At 42.3% G+C, this 15956-nt stretch overlaps 1 protein-coding gene across 1 annotated transcript in view; it reads left to right on the top strand.

Moving 5' to 3' along the window:
• Oseg6 (intraflagellar transport protein Oseg6) overlaps positions 1-15956 on the top strand; it is a 313337-nt gene that overhangs the window by 174612 nt on the left and 122769 nt on the right. The window contains 1 exon segment of the mRNA XM_068348165.1: positions 2200-2273. Coding sequence (XP_068204266.1) covers positions 2200-2273 — 74 coding nt within the window.

Below are 15956 nucleotides of genomic sequence, written 5' to 3'. Positions count from 1 at the left end.
GTCACTTTGCTAGCTGGCCTCATCCTCTGCACGTAATAACCATTTCCCTTGTGTAGCCTTATGAAGTTATTATTGTATAGTTGTACAGTACACGTCCTCAATGCTTCCCGCGAGGTAAGCATTGACAAACATCTGTATATGTAATGAACATTCCTGTTTTTAACTCGGAATATGCTTACCTAGATGTTCATATGCTTCCTCTCTCAACCAGACAGGTTGATCAGGCTGCTATCATACTCACTTATGTATTATCTAGCAAGTTGTCAAGATTCGCCTCTAGATACAGTCTTAATACTTTATAGGGAGAATACTTTATAGGGAGCACCTGGACTGGGACTTACCACCCTCCTAAGGTTAAGTCATCCCCATAAATAATGTAAGGTTTGTTAGCGAAGGAACAAATGAAAAATTTGAAAATAATTTGCATTTTTCCCAACTAATACAAACCTGCAGTTATTTATACAAATTGTCCCACCAACACCTATCCCCCGATAAGTCCTGCCTGTAATAAAAATGTGACGCAGTTCACCGATGAGTGAGTAGACATAGGTGGCTGGGTACCCCCAGCCACCCCCTACCTCGCTATAGAGGTCGGGTAGGGTTGCCACCTCTCATTAAAAGTCTAATGGCTAACCTTTCATCTTTGCTGAAAGATAATCCCTATTAATAACTACAGGTTTGCATTAGTTAGGAAAAATACAAATTATTACCAAATTTTCCATTTTAAATTCAGTACTGTATGCTTAATTTAATAGATGGGGTTATAGCCGGATGCGGATGAATACAAACTATACAGTACATGGAAAAAGGGATTTTCCGGACAGATATCTAGTAAAAAGCAAAATGGTGAGAGAAGGAAGTGAAAAAAACTTGCTGTACGACATGGGAAGTTTTAGAAATATTGTGGACGGCAATGCAGGGATTAAGGGATCTATAAGATCCTCTATACACTGGGAGGAACGTAGAGAGGAGAGGTTCCCTTTTCTGTTTCATTTGTTTGATGTCGGCTACCCCCCAAAATTGGGGGAAGTGCCTTGGTATATGTATGTATAAGAGTGCTGTATCTAAATTCTGGTCATAATGGGAAATAAAAATATTTCATCAGTTGAGCAAGAAAATCAAAACCTACAATACAATTATATGACTTTCTGCATGGTCACAGAAAGAAAATGGGGTGTGTGAAAAATGTGATTATCACTTGTTAAGACTCATTGCCAGAGTATAGTTGGTAGATAGTATTGCAAATGCAAAAGTGGTTGTTAGATGTGGTTTACCGTGGTTGAAAAAACAGAATAAGGTCTGAAAAATTTATAAAGATTGGTTGCATATCAGTTAGTCAGAAAATCAATAGCTATGCAAGTAGGAGTGTGAAAACATATCTGGGTGGAGTTTAAGCAGTAAGAGCACAGCACAGATGAGAGTAGAGATAATATACTCTATTTAGCTGAGGACCCAGTAAAAAAAACTGCCATAATTATGTTTATGAGGATGAGGGTAATAACACCCATAACATGATATTAGGCCTGGTTGATACTGTTCCAAGGGGATACCATGTGCAGTGATCTTAGTGATGAAGGAGATCCCAAAGTCTAGTGAGTGCCACAACAATGAGATAATCCCTGTGCCAAGATCAGACTTGTAATAAGTTTAGGAGCAAGGACTGAGACCAGACCTTTGGTCAGTCAGTTATGATCTCCCAGGATTTTAAAATATGTTTTAAAGAGGGCAAGATGATCATAGTTACACAGAAGAAGAAATGAAAGGGTACATTTATCCTCCTATGGAATTTGAGACTCCTGCTCCTAATCACAGGGATCCTTATATCCCATGGTTGAGATGTTAGTAGATGAACATCACAGCGGGTAACATTCCAGACTACAGAGAATGAAAAACAGTTAGTTAACTGTTATCCATGGGCATCTGCACAAAGATAGTGTCATTCTTCTTTTGTTGTTTATTAAAAGTAGAAGTGACTCAGTATTCAAAGATCACAAATGTGAGCTAATTAAAAGTAATGAGTGTGTGAAAGGAAATCAAATTTGTTCTTAAGCTGGTGGAATTTTAGCACAAAATAGTTTGATTTGAATCATATGTTTTATCTTACTGGTATGCAAATGATGATTAAGATTGCAAGTTGAAAGATATAAAAGGTAAGGCAAAAGCAAGCTTTTGAAACTAATTAGGCATTTTATTTTTCAGGACCTCATGTACAACTTGTGGGCTCCACTAAAATTCCTCCTGGTCAAGTGCCTTTGCTTCTTTATAATGGAGAGGTTAGTTACGTTGCATTTTTAAGTGGTGATTCAATTAATATACTTTCTATATGATCATATTAAATGATAACGGGTAACATATTTTTTTGTTTTTGTATATTTACATCATAATAATTATTATGGGTTGTGGGATCATAGTTGAATCTTAATCCATGTACCCCAGTCTAAAGCATTACTCATAGCTTAATGGATTTCATGAGTAAAATCATGCCTTTATTGTTCCTATAAGGTTGGGATTGGAGTCCCATAGGTCTACTTGTTAAGTCAGCAACCACCACTTAATCCCCCATGTTCTGAGCATGGGCAGAGAAGGGGCATGAGCACTAAGCATATGTGGATATTTTTGAGTACATTTTGTGCCATTGCAATAACCTATCCCTTACTTCTGCTGCTCTTGAGTTAGAAAATTTTGAATTTATTATATCACCTTCCAAATCGTGTCGACATGTGGAAAGGTGTTAAAATTTAAGCTTGACCAGTCTCACAACAGGGCACTTGCCTTCCATGGGGAACAAAGCAAAGCTATATTTTTGTTTTATGAAGTTGCATACATGTCTATGGGGGGTCGACCGATTGGAGGACGTAGCTTTTTTTTATTTCTTTAATTGTTCGATTTCTCGTCAATGACAAGTGTGAGAAGACACATTCTTCTCATATTTTCCTGAATGAAATATTTTTTCCCTCTATCCAGTAGAAGGATTGAATCTCTCCTCCTATTGATTTTGGATGTTTAGTAATACTGCTGTGATGCCTAAGAATACTTCCATGGTCTTTTGTACCACCTGTATTTCTTGAACCTGAAGGGCATTGAATATCACCATAAGTTCCCGTCAGTTGATATAAATTGATTTCTGCAATGTCCATTTCTTTGACAGATGTAAAGGATTTAAAGCTTTTTCTCCTTTTTGGGAAGGCTCCATGAGCAGAGTGGTCTTTGATTCATCTCCAAGGAAATTCCATGGAAAAACTGATCAAGATCAGCCCAATATCATTGGAATTGAGATTGAGTCTAGTTTGAAAACCTTGTTCCAATTTAGATTGAGATGAAAATGAAAAGGTCTCATGGCAAGGAGCCTATCAGAGTCAATGCCCCCCAAAGATGTCAAGGTCTATTAAGATCTCTCTATATCTTAAGTACCAGAGACTGTTTCCTTTGAAATGTTAAAACTGTGAGGGAAGAATGAATCCCCTTTGCCCACAGAAAAAATGAAAAGGAACTTCTGTTAACATCTTCAAATAAGAAGGATGCTCTCCAAGAGATCCCAGAAGGCTCTGCAGGCTTCTACAGTTGGTTATTTCTTGTAGAAAAGGTGCCTGGAGGCTGGAGACCAGTCATCGACCTTTCAACCCTAAATGCGTTTATCCAACAAACTCCGTTCAAGATGGAGAGGACTCGGACGGTCCTTTAGGTCGTCAGATCAGAGGACGTCATGATGTTGCAAGACCTCATGGATTCGTAATTCCAGATCCCCATTCATCCATCCTCAAGGAAATACATGAGATTCACATTAAACCAAAAAAAATACCGTATTTCCTGTGTCATAAGACACTAAAAGTGGTAAGACGCACACTATATTTAACAAGGGTATATGTTTTGAAAAAAAGAAAAAATCAGAAATAGATGATTTTACAACCTATCGTAGCAACAATCCCTATTTTATGAATTCTAGTGTGATTTTTTGTCTGGCACAGTAAATTTTTATATTTTGGGTGTATTATAAAATTTGTTAGCTTAATATTAATTAGCTGTACACCTGTTACCCCAATTTTATTCCATAATTCTTATTAAAGAAAACACTAAACAAGTTGTAGTTGCTACTATTGTTACAATGTTTTCAAGTGTTTGTTTATAAATGTATTTTTGGGTGAGATAGCCATGTCGTCCTGATGGAAGGTTCCTTTAAGTAGCTTCCAAGGGTATATTTCTCTACAGTGATATTCCCAGAGAATTTAACTTAAGGTCTCCAGAATTTTAATTCCTGGCACGAATATCCTTAAAGTTTTCCTTTTAGGATTTTGCATAATATCAGGGGACGTATTCTTGACATGCCACATAGCAATCTGCACCCTGCATAGTGTTTACGCTTCGAGGGGGAAAAGTGGCAAAATAAAAGAGGAGCCGTTATAAAGTTCCTTTCCTCCGTTACTGTTTGAGTACTCAGATGGCGCCATAATCTCTGCCATCTTTATTCCTTGTAGCGTTAAGCCTGTACTTATAGATACAGTATTATTGGGAGGGATCCTGCCAAGGCCTTGCATAGAAAGGAGGGCGGGTCTATCAGGACGACATGGCTATTTCACCCAAAAATAGATTTTTCCCTTCGCTCAAAATCCGTTTTTTGGGGCTCAGGCCATGTCGTCCTGATGGAAGTTTACCAGAGCATTAATGTATCCGTGGATTTCCCAGTTGTGCCTTAAACCTCAAGACAATATTTTCTTGGTCATGTAGACCTAAGAGACCTATGATATTACCGTTATATGTCATTTCTTCTAGTCATAGACTATGTTAGTGCTTCCTGCCCCCTACAGGGAAGAGTCAAACTAGACTCGGAAAAAAGTCTCGAAGTTTGCATATTTCATATGACCAACCTAGCAATCAAAAGGGTATACAGGTCTCACTGTATGCCTTTAGCCAAAGTTTGTATTTATAAACGAACACAGGTTCATGTCAGCCACCATAGCATCTGAGGTATATCAGTTTAGTTGTATACCGCAATAGACAAGTTTGTATCTTGTATCGAAACAAGTTAAGTCTAGCTAGAAAGGTTTGTTTGCATATAGGAACAAAGTTACTACCTTTGCTCAATATTATTATGCAGAATAATAAGGAATGAAAGGAATGCTCACACAACTTTTATTAAAAATGTTTAGGGCGAAATAAGACGCGCAAAACAATTAATCATTTATTGTCAGACAATAAATAGAAATTCAGCATACTTTTCATAATAATATAAAAATGCAAGTGAAATAGAATTTACCAACATATACAATACAGAATAAATCAGAAATACTTGTTTTACCTGAAAACAAACATTTTTGCCACTCAAATGAAAATTTAATAAATTTTCTAATGTCTTTCTGAGAAGCCTGTCTATTTACACTTGTGTAAAAAACACACGGCACTTAGTGTTCAGTCTATGTTTCATCACCTTTGTACACTGAAACAGTCCATAATGTCACCTTGATGACATTTCACTTACCATGTTGCACTATAATGTGCCAACATGTACACCCCTAGAATTACAGTCCCACATAATTTACTGTTCCTCGCAGCACTAAGCGGACAGGTTTTAGTACACTACCTGCCGCCACCACTAATCGGATTTAATTCTTGCACTTGCTTCGCGTAGTGTTTTGAAAAACACTCTGGATGACTTCCATCCAGTAAACGAGTGAAGGTTTTTGAAATCCATGAGCTGGAAAAAGTTTAATGAAGAAGCAATTTTCCTAGGATCATGACCTGCGGGTGTACTGTCAGGATTTGCTCTGCGATTGAAGTTGGTCATCTTCGGCCTTAGTTGTTTTAGGGATAAGTTTGAGCCCGATGTTTCTCCTTTAAAGAGCTGTCCTCCCCTGAAGTCTGAAGTTCTGTGAAGATAGACCTTTAGACTCTCCACTTGACACAGCGAGACATCTTCCTTCAGAGGGCAGATTCTCCAGGGACCCCACCTCTTAGTGGGTAGCTCATTCTTGGCGAGAAACGTTAGGTCGGGAAAGAGATTTAGCTCTCCCGTATCAGCAAACTGGATATGGCCTTCTTCCCGAGAAAGGGCCACTATCTCACTAACTCTAGCCCCTGAGGCTAGAGCAAACAAGAATATAACTTTTTGAGTCAAATCTTTCAAAGAGCAATTATCGTTGTTCAAACTTAAAGCAAAATGTAGTACCTTATCCAAAGACCATGAGATGGCCTTGGAGGTGCAGCAGGCCTGAGCCTAGCACAGGCCTTAGGGATTTTGTTAAAAATCTCATTAGACAAGTCTACTTGGAAAGCATAAAGCAAGGGTCTAGTCAAGGCAGATTTACACGCAGTTATCGTGTTGGCTGCTAAACCTTGTTCATGAAGGTGAATAAAGGAAGACAAGCAGAAATCCGTCGAGATCTCCTTTGGGTTTCTTGCCTTGACAAAGGCCACCCACTTCTTCCAAGATGACTCGTATTGCCTTCTGGCAGATTTTGACTTAAATTCCTCTAAGAAGTCTATACTCTCTTTCAAGATCCTAAACCTTTTCTTTACTGCTAGGAAGAGAAAATCATGAGATGAAGGTCTTGGGTTTTCTGTAATGAAGTGAAGACAGTCGACTTCTGTACTTGTTGAGACAGAACTGGGTCCGGCAGGGGAATCAGCCTCGGCTGTAATTCCAATATTAACGGGAACCAGTTGCTCCGGGGCCACTTGGAAGCCACTAGGGCTGCTGTTCCTTGAAAAGATCTCAGTTTGTTGAGGACCTTCATCAGCAGGTTGGATGGAGGGAACAGATAAATCCTGGTCCATTTGTTCCAGTCGAGGGACATGGCGTCCACTGCTTCCACTAGAGGGTCCTCGTACAGGGCCAAGTATCGAGGAAGTTTCTTGTTGTCGCTCGTCGCGAAGAGGTCGATCTGCAGTTCCGGGACTTGATGTAAGATGAAGGAGAATGATCTTGCATCTAGGGACCATTCTGACTCTATCGGAGTTATCCTGGATAGAGCGTCCGCTGTCACATTGCGGAACCTTTGAAGGTGAACTGCTGATAAGTGCCATCTCTTCTTTTCTGCTAAACGGAAGATAGCCAACATCACTTGGTTGAGTTGAGGTGATCTCGAGCCATGACGATTCAGACATCTCATTACCACCTCGCTGTCTAGAATCAGTCTTATGTGGACTGAAGGGCGAGGGGATAATCTCTTCAGTGTGAGGAAGACTGCTATGCCCTCCAAAATGTTGATATGGAAAGTCTTGACTAGAGAGGACCAAGTTCCTTGAACTTTCCGTTGATGAGAGTGACCTCCCCATCCTTCCAATGATGGATCCGTGTGGATGATGACTGAGGGTGGAGGCAGTTGCAGAGGTGTTGACCTCTTGAAGTTCTTGGCCTCCGACCATGGCTTGAGAAGTGATCGTAGTCGAATTGGTATTGGTCTTCTTAGATCTCTTCGAGCGTTTGATGAGTATCTTCTCCAGACTCCTGACGCATCTTTTAGCTGTGCTCTTAGCACTGGGTCTGTCACTGATGCAAACTGAAGAGAGCCCAGCACTCTCTCCTGTTGGCGTCTTGAAATCCTGTTGGATTTTAGAAGTCTCTTGACAGATCCCGCTATCTCTCTCCTCTTCTTTAATGGAATGGAGAGGCGATGTGACTGTAGGTCCCAATGTATGCCTAGCCATTGAAACCTCTGAGCTTGAGATAGTCGAGACTTTTTGGTGTTGATCTTAAATCCTAGATGTTCCAGGAACTGGATCACTTTTTTGGATGTTTGCATGCATTTCGACTCGGATGCTGCCCACACCAGCCAATCGTCCAGATAGGATACCACCTGGACACCTTGTAGGCATAGTTGTTGATTGACTGCTTCTGCAAGCTTCGTGGAGATCCTTGGGGCTGTGTTTAGTCCGAAGGGCATGGCTCTGAAAGTGTACTTTCTTTTTTGTAGCCTGAATCCTAGGTAGGAGGAGAGTTGGCGATTGAACGGAATGTGCCAATAGGCATCTGCCATGTCTATGGAGACTGTGTATGCCCTTTTGGGCAACAGGGCCCTTATGTGTTTAAGGGTCAGCATCTTGAACTTGTCATTCTCTATGAACTTGTTGAGTGGTGACAAATCCAGAATGACTCTGAGTTTGTCTGAGTCCTTCTTGGGAACACAAAACAGCCTTCCTTGGAATTTGATGGACTTTGCCCTCTTAATTACCCGTTTGCTCAAGAGCTCTCGGGTGTATTCTTCCAGAACGGGGGTGGAGTGTTGGAAGAATTAAGGAAATGATGGTGGAGCTGGCTTGAGGAAATGATGGTGGAGCTGTCTTCCAGCTCCAACCTAGTCCGTTCTTGATTAGGCTGTGGGCCCAGGGATCGAAGGTACAACGATCCCAGAAGAGTGGGAGTCTTCCTCCTACCGGAAGCATCTCATTGCTTCTGGTTTCCGGAGGGCTTGCCTCCTTGACCGCGTGCTCCCCTACACCCTCTTCCTCTCGAGGGACGTCTAGAGGAATCTCTACATAACCCCCTACCTTTAGGGCGAAAGGTAGTGGTCTGCCTCTCATAGGCGGGAGTAAAGGCTGGTGACTGAGTCACCACCTGCTGGGGTACCATCTGGTAGGTGGGTTGGGGCTGTGTCACCATCTGTGGCACTGCGGTCATGAGAAGTTGTTGTTGTTGTCTAGCAGGGCGAGTTGGCACTCTTGGCCTCTTTGTCTTCCTTTTCGGTTGGGGACCCTCATCTGGAGAAGAATTTCTCTTAGCCGACATGCCCCCACTTCTGGAGAAGATTTCTATTCTCCATGGCGGCTTTGTCGACTATTTCTTTGACCAGTTCATTTGGGAAGAGGTCTTTCCCCCTGATATTGGAAGATATCAACTTCCTGGGTTCGTGTTTGACCGCAGCCGAGGCAAACACGAACTCTCTACAAGCCCTTCTAGCCCTAAAAAAGCTATAGAAGTCTTTAGTTAGGGTTGCCAAGTGTGTTTTGGCTATGACCATGAACATATCCGGGGACCTCTGTTCACTGGCCATTGTCTCCAGGGTCACCTGGAGGGACAGAGAGGCAGCAAGCCTCTCCTTCGTATCCCGTTCCCTACGCAGGCGAAACTCAGATAACTTGGGGAGGTTTTCGCTAAACTGATGTCCAGCGATATCAGCCTCCAACTTCCCGACTGAGAAGGTAAGCTGTATATTCTTCCAGTCCTTGTGATCCGTTGGCAGGGCTAGGGAAGGGGCCTACACTCCTCCAGTGTAGGGCAAGGTTTCCCAGCTTCCACTGCCTTAATCACTGCCTTAAATCCTTTTTCCGCAAAGGGGAAGGCCATAGTTGCTGGAGCAAGTAAAGAGGGATATTTCTTGCTCAGGGCCAGCACCTTAGAATTGGTGAAGCCCCTGTCCTTCAAACTGCTGGCTAGCAAAGCCTGAGCCTTCGTATGGTCAAGCACTATGACCTCCTTAGGCTCTGTCTCTTCCTTGGATACAGGTTCCGCCCTTAGATGAACGAAGCAGTCTGGATAGGACTCAAAGCTGGGCCAGAATTCAATGTCCTCGATAAGGACAGCTCCCAGCTTCTCTGAAATAAAGATCTTACCGTTCGTAATTGGCATGTACTCGGCATGCCTCCATGGATTTATCTCGAAGCATGAGGGAAGATCCTTTACATTGAGTCTCCTATGAGACCCGCGGGCCGCTGCAAGCTGATGAATCTCCTTTCTTAGTGGAGCTTCCCTTTCTTCGCTCTTCTTCTGAAACATCTCCATCATCGCTTCGATGGCAGACAGGGTGTCGTCCGACTTTTCAGGTTGAGGAGCGGAGGACGTAGAGGACACTGGCTCTGGGGCAGGAACCGACGAAACAGACTGTTTCGACTTCATCCTCTTCCGTCTCTGGAGCCAACGTTGACTCCTCATCTCGACCTTCCGCCAGAAGTTCCTTTTTGGTGTCCTCTGACACCTCTGACATCCTCTCATCATCTAGATGGATGCCTTTCATCTCATCCGAGACATCCTTATCCATGGCTATCTGGATGCAAGGGATCTCAGGGTGAGGCTGAGGAATAACAGCATCCGCAGATGCTTTGGGGAATAGACAGGCCCTCATACGCTCACTAGGGAGGTAAGGTCCCATGGCATTCTTTTGGAACCCACGAACCCATCTGCGCAGCTTGTTCCGAGCTGCATCCCTTGACTTCGTTGTCTTGGGATTTTCAAAAGCCTCATACACCATGTCTTTGCACACAGTACTTACCTGGGGCTCCCAGTATTTGAGAGATCCCTTGGTGATGGAACAGGGGGAGTGTGTCCTACACTCCAGGTGGCCACAGAAGTCCCTGCTACGCACGTTGCAGAAGACGCTGTTGCACTTCACATGGTCTTCCTGTAAAGAGAAGAAAGTAAAATGAGTACAAAGAAGTCTATCTCACTAGATAAACTAATAAATTTTATAATAATATTTTCCATTTTATTTTATTGCATATAGCTTAGGATAGTTAAGCAAGAAATGAATTAGGAAAGACACATACGTGTGTTTCCTGCCCAGCCAATTGCTGTGACCTCCCTCAATATTAACCCTAGGGTTATCCTCCTCAGGAGGCCCAGTGGAAGAGTCTAGCCTATAAGGATAGGAAAGTGTAACTAACACCCACTTCCAAAAGGATTAATAATGAGGGTCATTAACAACTGATCATCTATCAGTATATAGAAAGGAATTCCTTTCCCAATCTTATAAGATCTCAACAATAGACTGCGCCTGGACACACAGAGTATGTTGGAAAATTTAACTACTGTATACTTTTATACCATATTTTTCCAGCTGCAGTATGTTCTATACTACAGATGTACTGGCTACTGTATATACATATACTGTAGTTGCTGTCGGCATGTAGCCGGCAAGGCTAGTACCTAAGGCACAATTCAACTGACACAATATTGATAAATTTTTATGGCCAGCGGCCCACCGGGTTGCCGGACGCCGGCGGATCACCGGTTCTCGGCAGACTATCCCAGACAGCATTCAATGTGACAGGGTAGTGGCCGGTATACCAGACTCGGCCGGCTCTTGCCGGCTAAGTCAGATGTGACAGTAAATCAATGGGTGTTGGTCCACATGTTTAGCCAGCATCTTGCCAGCAAGGTTAGTGGCCGGCAGCCGCCAGTTAGGTTAGTACCTGGCGGCACTAACCAATAGTGAGAGAGAAAGCAAGGAGTGAAGGGTGATTTAAGAGCACTGTCTCACTTGCTTCCTCCGGAATGAGGGTTCTAGTGGAAGGGGAGAATATCAGATAATCAAGCTTCCACCCATCCACCTCCGTTGCCAGTCCCTGCCGGTCATAGGATGTGAATGGCAGCCCAAGGGAGGACTGAAGAACATTCTAAAGTAAATGGGTAAATGGGTCTTCTGCCGGCAGCTAGACCTGCCGACACAGCTACCCCGGAGCTCCGTGTCCGATAGGGAAGCTAAACGACTAGGCCATACAAGCAGAAGCCCAAGCTGGCCCTACAACCTGCCGGCAGTCGGCGAGATTGTAGGACAACGGCCAAAGGGATGTGATGGCTAGGCCATCACTAAAGGACAGAATGGGGAGGGGAAAGGGTCCTGTATGAGGTGTGAGAGGAGCTGGCAGCATGTCAGCCCTACCACACCTTGAGGAAGCTCTGTTTCAGTATCGGCGCCATCCTAGGTGGACGGAGAAATCAATCCCCAGCCTAGGGTCTGTCAATGCAGTAAGGGGGCCGGCAATCATCTAGCCGCCACCCTTAATCATAGAGAAACAGAGTTCCAATGCCGACACCATCCTAGGCAGAAGAATAATCTCCATTCTTCAGCCTAAGGTCTGCGAGCACAGGACTAGTCGCTAAACCACAGGGAGAAGGGGGATCACATGACCCCTTCAAGTGCAGTCTAGGGAGGCAAAGCCTCCTATGCCAACAAACAAGACCTGACAGGGGGGTACATTCACCCTGTCAACCAGTTGCCGGCATACGACAAGTACTCTGAGATTCTGACCCAAACCCAAAGCTCACCAACAGTAGCTAGGTGAAGGGGCAGAAAAACCCTAGCCTAGTCTTGCCTGAATGGCAATTCGAGACGAGATCAACTAGGATTATAGCCATAGGCTACACTCAGAGGGAAGGAGGGATTACCCTAGATATGAGGGTAACCGGGGAGATTGTATGAAAGTATACTAAAGCCCCTAGGCTACTAGCCTAGTGACAGTGAGATCGACTACCTAACTCATCGAAGCTTTCTCGTATACTATCTTAGAAGATGAAATTTTATATGCAATCCATATATCTTACATGTATAAATTGCCTATTATCTTCATTTAAATTTAATAGCACCAGGAACGCTTATTATATCATGCAAGAGAGTAAACTATAACGCCTAGGCTAGGAAGCCTAGCGTAAACAAGATCGGCTACCTAATTCGCCGAAACTAATGTGAATACTATCAGCATAATATAATTAATTCCTAGCAATTAAGACTAAATAGATAATTATATTTATTTAAGCTATTATACCGGGAAAGTCGTTCTGGCTAACTAAATAACTCGTGCGTTTCGAACGACAGCGCCGAAGGTGCCTCCGGTCTAGGCAATAGCTCTGCCAAAAACTTAGTTTAATTCGATTCAATTTTTTACTTTATGGCCAGAGCTAAATTTATACAGCATAAGAATGAAATACTCAACTTTCCAGAGGCAGAAGAGGCTGGAGATTGCATAATAAATCCTGATAACGAGAGAGCACTGGGAAAACCACGGAGCGAGACCGCTACAGAAAAACGAATAAAGATGGCGTCGACTATGGCGCCATCTGAGTACTCAAACAGTAACGGAGGAAGGGAACTTTATAACGGCTCCTCTTTTATTTTGCCACTTTTCCCCCTCGAAGCGTAAACGCTATGCGGGGTGCAGATTGCTGTGTGGCGTGTCAAGAATACGTCCCCTGATATTATGCGATATCCTAAAAGGAAAACTTTAAGGATATTCGTGCCAGGAGTTAGAATTCTGGAGACCTTAATTTAAATTCTCTGAGAATATCAATGTAGTCAAATATACCCTAGGAAGCTACTTAAAGGAACCTTCCATCAGGACTACATGGCCTGAGACCAAAAAAAAAGTGTTGCAAAATGCTCCTGACCAAATTTTGGTAGAGAAGTAAAATTCCAGTAATATTTCCTATATTCTTAATATACACATTTCATACAAAATTAGTTACTGATCAAGGAAATAATTCTATAGAAATTTCACATGGTGGAATATTCCAGGCCTACTTGGTTTACAGCTAACTTGGTAACACTGCACTCAACTTGCAGCGAGATTTTTGTTTTTTGTTTTAAAGTTTTTGTTAACCAACAACTATGTATAATTTTGGATCTTATACAGTATAACAAAGTCATTAACAAAATATTATATTATTACAATATATGAAAATTAATATGAGAAAATAGATAAATGCTGCATAAACATTATTACATCCTAGCATCCTCTGCTTGGATACCATTAGTTGGCATGTTTGCATGTAGTTGGCTTGGCAAGTCATCAGATGTCCACCAAAACAAAAACAATTATCTTGTTGCTGTCACAAATCAAAGAAAGGGCATTAAAGATGAATTTATTTATTACATAGGAACAATAATTGTAGGCCTATATTTTATGCTTGGTGCGTGTGAGCGTTTGTATGTCAAAACTGAGGTGTTTGAGAGTAGTCTAACTCCCCTATACAACTTTATCTTAGTGTTAAAACTCAGGGTGATTTTGGGGGGCATTTTCGAGGAAAAATGTGCATCTTATGACATGGGAAATATGGTAACAGTTCAAGGTGCTGTGCTTTGGCCTGTCCACAGCACCTCAGATGTTCACAATGATCTTTACCCTAGTGTCCACCTGGGCTCACAAGAACAGCATTTGTCTCCTTTGTTATTGAGAAGATTGGCTCGTTCTTGCAGACTCAAGGGTGATCCATCGCCTTGACTGAGACAGGCTTCTCCCCTTTTGTCAGGATCTGGGGATTGTGGTAAATTATGAGAAGTCGTTCCCCCAACCTTCGCAAGAGATGGTATATCTAGGGAGGAAAATCCTGACCAAACTACAGTAGTCAAATTTTCAGTCCAAGGGAGGAGTAGAGAGAATGAAGAGAGTAGCTACCTTTTCTCTCGCAGGACAATTTGCCAGCAGTGCTTTGGCAAAGACCTCTGGGACACTTAATCTCTTTGGAAAAGTTGATTCCCAATGGCCATCTACGCATTTGCTCTCTACAGTGACAGATGAAGACCTTTTGGTCTCAACACCTCGTCTCACCGAACACCTTGATGCCGGTAGGTCCAGAGCAGAAGAGAGACTTGAGTTGGTGATTGTCAGCCACTAATTTGCTCAGGGGTGTAGACCTTCTATCTCCTCTCCCAGAATTGTTGTTCTTTACAGATGCAGAGTGAATAATAATATCAGATTTGACTCTTTCACAATCTTGTCTCCCAAAAAGGTAACTGACGACCCGGATGACGTTACTATGTCCTGTAAGAGCAGTGTGTAGATACAGTATCTAAAAAGGACTGATAGCTCCAAAAAGAAAGTTTCCAAAAGCACCATTTCTTTCTCTTTGAGAGAAACTGTTATGAGAGCCTATAAATCCTCAGGGGAAGCATCTCCAATGGCTCCCCCTCAAACACATGATATTTGTGGGCTTGCAGCAACCGTTGTATTCTGCAAAAACCACTCCGGTAGCTCAAGTTGTAAAAGTAGGAGTCTGGAAGAGACAAACCTTTTTGTGAACTACTACCTTAAAGACTTCACACCCGGGTCTATAGACACTTTCCATAGATCACATTGTTGCTGCACAACAAATAGTCTAATGTAAGCTCTCACAGGACAAGTAACTGCTCCTATCCCAGGCATCAATTATTCTCTGCATTATAAGGTGTTTGAGTATAAAGGTGAATGGCAATTTTGATCGAACTTGAAGCCCTCACTTACAGAGTACATCAGTTGGTTCACTTTGTCGAATTATTTGACTTGTTGAATAGTCTTTTATTATTATTGTTATTATTATTATCATTATTATTATTATTATTATTATTATTACTTGCTAAACTACAACCCTATCTGGAAAAGCAGGATGCCAAAGCCCAGGGGCCCCAATAGGGAAAATAGCTCTGTGAGAAAGGAAACAAGGAAAAATTAAATATTTTAAGAACAGTAACAACATTAAAATATATATTTCCTATGTAAACTATAAAAACTTCAACAAAAAAAAAAAAGTAAGAGAAATTAGGAGCATTGTGTGCCTGAGTGTACCCTTAAGCAAGAGAACTCTACCCCAAGACAGGGAGAGACCATGGTACAGAGGCTATGGCACTGTCAAAGGCTAGAGAACAATGGTTTGATTTTGGAGAATCCTTCTCCTAGAAGAGCTGCTTACCATAGCTAAAGAGTCTCTTCTACCCTTAGCACCGGCGTCAATGACCTCAGATGTCAGGATGTCTGAAAACTTTAAATCAATCAATCTACCCTTAGCAAGAGGAAAGTAGCCACTGAACAATTATATTGCAGTAGTTAACCCCTTGAGCGAGGAAGAATTGTTTGGTAATCTCAGTGTTGTCAGGTGTATGAGGACTGAGGAGAATATGTAAAGAATAGGCCAGACTAGTCAGTGTATGTGTAGGCAAAAGGAAAATGAGCCATAACCAGAGAGAAAGATACAATGTAGTACTGTCTGCCAGTCAAGGACTCAATAATTCTCTAGCGTTAGTATCTCAATGGGTATAGGAATTTAGTTGTTCTTATTTTAAATATTAAACTTAGCCGGTGAATATATAATAGCTGACGTCTCCGGCGGCTCGACAGAAAAACACAAAAACTCGCGAGCGATCGCTATGAAGGTTGCGGGTGTGCCCACCAGCGCCAACTATCGGCCAGATACCGCATATACATGTAAACAGCTCCAGTTCTTCTCTGTCGGTCTTGTCGACAAGTTGATTCCATTACTCGCTGTTAACCTGGAGTTTTTC

This window comes from Palaemon carinicauda, chromosome 24 (genome assembly GCF_036898095.1).
Source record: "Palaemon carinicauda isolate YSFRI2023 chromosome 24, ASM3689809v2, whole genome shotgun sequence".
NCBI classification, from domain to species: Eukaryota; Metazoa; Arthropoda; class Malacostraca; order Decapoda; family Palaemonidae; genus Palaemon; species Palaemon carinicauda.
This window is presented reverse-complemented; position numbering and strand designations above follow the sequence as displayed.